At 45.8% G+C, this 6,217-nt stretch overlaps 1 protein-coding gene across 3 annotated transcripts in view; it reads right to left on the reverse strand.

The window, feature by feature from the left end:
* Nucleotides 1-724: 724 nt before the first annotated feature.
* The window catches only part of KIF16B (kinesin family member 16B), a 291,552-nt gene continuing 286,059 nt past the window's right edge, over nucleotides 725-6,217 (reverse strand). For all 3 annotated transcript variants that reach the window (XM_005860579.2, XM_014535047.1, XM_014535046.1), the window contains one exon: nucleotides 725-1,828. In XM_005860579.2, coding sequence (XP_005860641.1) covers nucleotides 1,670-1,828 — 159 coding nt within the window. In that variant the 3' untranslated portion in view covers nucleotides 725-1,669. The remainder of the gene's footprint in view (nucleotides 1,829-6,217) is intronic.

Below are 6,217 nucleotides of genomic sequence, written 5' to 3' on the forward strand. Positions count from 1 at the left end.
AATTACTTAAGATGAGCATCTTCTGATTCCTAAACATCGCACAAACATGTCTATTTATTCTTGCCTAGTTATTGTTGTACCCTGTGTAATTTTAATGAAATGCTTGCCATAAGCCTGGCCTCAGAGCAGGTCCAAAAGGGCAGGAGGTAGATTATCTGGCCAGTTGAGAAAACAAAAACCCTCCAGTTTACTCAGCAAATGAGGGACAATCTTTGATTCCTTTTGAATAAATGACCTGTGGTTAATTACTATCTCCCAGCTTTTATCCTTTAATCTCTAGGTTTACATTCTCTAGTAGAAATTGCCCCTAAACCTATGCCTGTAATCCAAACTGCAGACCAAAGCTAGTCTTCCCATAGCAATTAAAACATTTTTTCATTTTTTCCATGCCAAACTACGATATCTAATTAGTGCAATAATAGTTTCCCCCTTGTCAGGATAATCGCATCTTTAAATATATTTTTCAAGTTGGAGAGCTCTGTTTTGCAGGCATATTCTAGAAGACTGAATGTAAACATGTTTAGTTACCCATTCATTTGTGACTTCAATCATTATTATAACTGCATCTTCTGCAACACAGACACTGAATTGTTGTATGTTATGTATTTTCCCAGGCACGTTAGATAAGTTTTTAAACAGACCTGTAAAAATGATCATGTTGCAAACTTAAAATAAACTGAGCTACATAATACATTCCATAACGTCATTTAATATTGACAGCAGCTCCATTTAAATTTTGAAAAGCAAATACCTTTAATAAATTTATGTGAATGATTATATACTTTGATAAAACTATTGTACAGGAGTGTGTACATATATAAATCTGTAGGTAAAATTATATACATTTCAATATATTCCACATATATATTTTTCTACTTACATTTTTCTCTTTAGTAAAGCAAAGCAGTTTTACTGTACATAAATGTGCAATGCTACATTAAGTCCTGAGTAATTTAGGGATCATTAATCAGCTACCGCAAATTCTAGGTTTCCAGCTAAAGATCCAGTAGATTTTATGACAAAAATGTGAACAAAATTATGTTTAAAAATATGCCTTCAGCTATGCATTTTGTGATTAGTGGAGGAAGCTTGAGAATGCACAGTAGCCATTTACATTTGGGAAAAATTTCATGAATATTCAAGATGAAGCAAGTATCCTATTTGTATGGGTTTATAGAAGCTTTAAGTGACGTCACCTACATCCAGTTTGTCAGGCATGGAAGACTCCAGTCGTGATTGGACTGAAAATCCCTTTTGCAGAATTTGAAATTCTGTGTAAACATCAGTGTTTAGGTATTATACAAAAATTCTGACTCAGACCAGATGAAAGTCATTTAAGGGCAGTCTGGTGAGCCACTCACTTTGGGAGGTCCCATGTTGGCTTGTCTCAGAGAACCCAAGGTATTCAAGCCACGTCCATCTCACCGCAGGAGAAGGAAGCACTATGGGGAAAAGGCCACGATTCAACCACAATGGGACAGTAACGGTTACCCGTCAGAGACACCATGCGCAAGCAAAGCACGCCAGCCCCACGCTCAGGCACTGGGTACGACTGGAGAGGAGGCGGGAGGCAGGCCCGACCCTGCCGGGGAGGCTGCCCCGCACCCGAAGGCCCGCTTCGACGAGAAGGCACTGCAGTGGTGGTTCCTCTGTCCTGTCACCCCCAGCTCTACCCGGTCCCATGGCTGCTGTAGTCAAAGACTCCTTTCTTGAAGAATGGCGAGAACTCACAAATGGTGTGCTTCGAAAGCGTCAGCCCCACTTTGTTGATGTGTAGGGGGGACGTGGCTGATTGGAGCATCACGCTGAAAAAGTCCCTGAGGTATTTCTGAGGAAGAGACAAGAGTTAAAAACCTGGTCAGGACGTTGTTGGGAGTAGAGATGTCCAGAGACAACTTCCCATCCAGCTGTCGCCGTCATTAGACACTGCACCTGGGAAATGTCCTCGGCTGCCTCTGCTGTCATCGGGCCACGAGGACACGGAGCCATGACATCCCTTATGCAGGGGGCGGGTCTGGCTCAGAGCGGATTCACAGCAACAGCCTCAGGCCTCACTGAAGACACATCCAGAGGCGCCAGCAACACTGTCACTAGTTAATATCTTTTTCTTTTTTAGAGTAATTCCCCCCGACTTACTCATTAAGTAGGCAGATGATTAAAAGGGGGGGAAAGCGAGCCATCTGTACAATGCTAACTGTGCTGCTGCCTGGGATTTTAAACGGGACAGTCAGCACGTGCCTTGGATCCTTCTAATAAATAAGGAAAAGAAGTACTGGGGCTAGAGGGTCAATCCCTCCTAATATTTACAGATCATTTTGCAAATCCTGTAATCATCCATGAAAAGAAATTCTGACTATGATTAATTGCTCTGGGCCCTTTTTCTCCCCTGCCCCCCGCTGCTCTTGTCTCTCCCAGCATCGGCCGCCTTCAGCATCGGCCGCCTTGCACAGCAAAGCCTGCGGGAGACTAGGACTGGAGCTGCTGGGGATGGAATCAGGTGCGGGTGCTGGCAGGAGGCATTAAAGGAAAGGAGGACACCACAAACAGTTACAATATTTCAGGTCAGGCAAATCTTATCCACAACAGAAAACAGAGGCAGATGGTGGGGTGGGAGGAAGGGGAAGAGGGGGTAGTTAGGACTAACCCTTTATTACTGTCTCAGCTTGTTTAAAAAATATAAACAGTCCTGTCACAAACTTAGAGATTAAACATAATAATTACAGACTCTGAGTAACATAAAGAATGTGTCTAAGCAACATGGCCTAGGCCTACCCCAGTGATCTGCCCCATAAGAGTAGCAGGGTGTCTGCAGACACTTTTATTGTTACTGGGTGAGGGTGGAGGGAGTGGGGGAGGGGCAGGGATGTGACTAACACCCTACAACGCACAGAACAGAATCCTTGGGCTCCAAAAGTCAATAGTGCCCCAGTTGAGAAACCTTGTCAGAGCAAGTTGAATTCAGCTACCTCTGTGAACTGCCAACCTAAAATGTATTTCTGAAAGAAGACACTTTGCTTAAGGAAAATTTGTTAGCTACCCTCTTACAAAGAATAACAAGGATGCCCTGGGCCAGTGTGGTTCAGTTGGTTGGGCATAGTCCCATGCACCAAACGGTTGCCTGTTCGATTCCCAATCCCGGGTTGTAGGCTTGGTCCCGGTGGGGGCATGTGCAGGAGGCAGCCGATGATGTTGCACTCCCGGCTAGATGTTTCTCTCTCTCCCTTCCCTTCCCTCTCCCCCCTCTCTAAAAATCAATACAAATATTTTTTTAAAAAGAGCCCATATGCTCAATAACTATCCTTGCTGCACTTATAAAAAAACAGACAAAAAACAATAACAAGGATGACTAATAATTAACATTTGTATAGTAACTTATAGTTTCTAAAAATCTTCCCACATCTGTTCTTTTAGGCTTTATGGAAGTATAACTGGCTCACAAGACCTGTACGGTTTTCAAACGTGCAAACTGATGAGTCCTGACATGTGTACACCCGTGAAACCACCACCAAAGCAAGATAAACATGTGCACTGCCCCCCAAATGTCCTTAAGTCACCTAATTCTATGGTATCATCCTACTGTGCCTGGAATTACCTCTTTTTATTACTGTAATACCAATTGTCAGGTGAGGAAACTGTAAGGAAAGTGAGCAAGGCTAGTAGTCAAGAGAGGAGGAGTGTTTTAACTCAGACTCTGTTTACCGTTCAGCATCCTAACGTCCTGGTCTCACTGTAATTTCTCTCCTGAAAGGTTCTTGAAACAGCCATCAGGTTAAGGTAAGAAGGTGCCGAAACCAACTGCTAAACAATGAAGACCTTACTCCAGTACTTATTTGCATCAGAGGTAAACGGGAACCTGACCTCAGTTTTTCTGGGGGAGGGAAGCTGAGAGTGAATATCCACTTTAGAGGGACCCGAATTCCTTCCAACATCCTTTCTAGTCAATAACACTACCCACACCTGACCAGCCAATGCTTGCAATGAAATGCAGGTGCGCAACTGACGGCTTTTGGAAGGGCAGGAGTGAAATGACTGAGGAGGAAGGTGAGGAGCAGTTTAAAGCGTGAGGAGACCTGAGATACCATGCAGGTGTAGCCCCAGTACCGGTAGCTCCTCCACCGTCCCCAGCTCCTGCGTCAGGCCCCTGCAGGTTACATTAACTGCAGACTAACGCTCCGGCAAAGCCGCCTTCAAGATGAATTCTAACAGAATAGAAGGAATTGAAAACTGGGAACAGATGCTGTCTCAACATTTGTCATAATTAGTTGCTTTTGGAAGGGGAGGAGTGAAATGATTGAGGAGGAAGGTGAGGAGCTTGTCCACGGTGCGTGGAGCTGCAGCAACTTCGCAGTTTAAAGCGTGAGGAGACCTGGGATGCCACGCAGGTGTAGCCTCAGTACCGGTAGCTCCTCCACGGTCCCCAGCTCCTGCGTCAGGCCCCTGCAGGTTACGTTAACTGCAGACTAACACTCCGGCAAAGCCGCCTTCAAGATGAATTCTAACAGAATAGAAGGAATTGAAAACTGGGAACAGATGCTGTCTCAACATTTGTCATAATTAGTTCCCAGAGCAGGGGTCCCTTAAAGGGCCAATAAAACCTGGAGGGTATAATGAAGAGAGAAGTGGAAGTTAAGAATATAAATAAAAGAAAAAGAGAAAGTATTGGAGACACCTTCCCTACGAAGGGCACCACCACCGGAAGGGAACAGTAAACCAGCTGCAGGTAATGCCTTTTTCTTTAAATGAGCTCATTAGCATGCCTCGATGAAAACTCCAGAAGGAAGGATCTGCCTCCCTTGTAAACATTACAGAGAGTTTTTTCTTTGCTTTGTTTAATCCAGCAGCCTTGGCTTCCGTTATACCGACTGCTTCCTTGCTCAAAGATATGCTCCAAGTAGGATGTATTCTCTGCCGAACCTCAAAGTGCTCTAACGTGTGTGAGGTGAGGCGTGCGTGGTTGGCTGTGTCCAGAGCCACATGCTTGAAATGGGCTGGGCAAACTCTTTCTGGGGAATGACAAAGACAAAGCACTAGGTCTAGGGCTGGGGACAGAAGGCAGAACTGAAATTCCAGAAGGGTGTGGAGGTCACAGACAGCATCTCATTCTCCTCTGTAATCCCCCATCACCCCTGGCACACTGGCCTCCTCACCCTCCCTCAAGTGTAACTGCTATCCTGATGCCTGGCACCTTCCATTGGTTTCACCAGTGTTTGAACTTCATATTGATGGACTCACACCATGTACACTTTGTGTCTGGCTTCCACTGCTTACAATGTTTGTGAGATTCACGCACACTGTTTGGCGTAGCTGTACATTGTTCACTATCCCTGCTATATGGTATTCCAGTGCGAACATCCCACTGACTAACTTTAGCAGGAGGGCATACAACCATAGCTGATTTGCTTCTTTTGTCTGAGCTCTTCTTAAATAACGAAATCTACTTCCATATAATGGTGGCTGGTGAGTCAAGTTTATTACTATTCCTCAAAAATCACACCCAAAAAAACCTTAGGGTTTCGGGCTCAATCCAAGATCAGCCAATGTACTAGTACTCTGTTTTATACCAGAGGCCTGATGCACGAAACTCGTGCAAGAGTAGGCCTTCCTTCCCCTGGCTTCCGGCACCGGCTTCCCTCTGGGACCTGGGCCTCCCTTGTAGCCCTGGCTTCAACTGGTAAGTCGTCCAGAAGGACATCCGGTCTAATCAGCATATTACACTTTTATTATTCTAGATACTCAATATACATGGTAATCTACACGAATAAAAGACAAAGATGCTAATTGACCTTACCTTCGCTACGCCCCAAAGCCACGCCCACCAGCCAATCAGAGCCACTATATGCAAAATAACCCAACCAAGATGGCGGCCAGAGGCCACGGAGCTGGAGCAAGTGGGAAGCTTGGTTGCCCGGGCGACGGAGGAAGTCAAGCTTACTGCCTGTCCTGAGCCAGCTATGGCCTCCGCTCATGGCAACAAAGTTTCAATTATAGAAGACAAATAAATCCCAGATACCTGCCTCCAGCCAGCCTCCACTGGGAGTCTGGGTGGCTAGGGGCCGTGACCAGCCTGCAAACAGCCATCAGCCCCTCACCCAGGATGGCCACACCCTCATGGGGTGAGGGTCCCCGCTGGGGGGCTTATACAGCCTGAAAACGGCCCTCAGCCCCTCACCCAGACTGGCTAGGCACCTCAGCAGGACCCCCCACCCTGAAGGGGCTG

The sequence above is a fragment of the Myotis brandtii genome, unplaced genomic scaffold, assembly GCF_000412655.1.
Source record: "Myotis brandtii unplaced genomic scaffold, ASM41265v1 scaffold137, whole genome shotgun sequence".
Taxonomy (NCBI): Eukaryota; Metazoa; Chordata; class Mammalia; order Chiroptera; family Vespertilionidae; genus Myotis; species Myotis brandtii.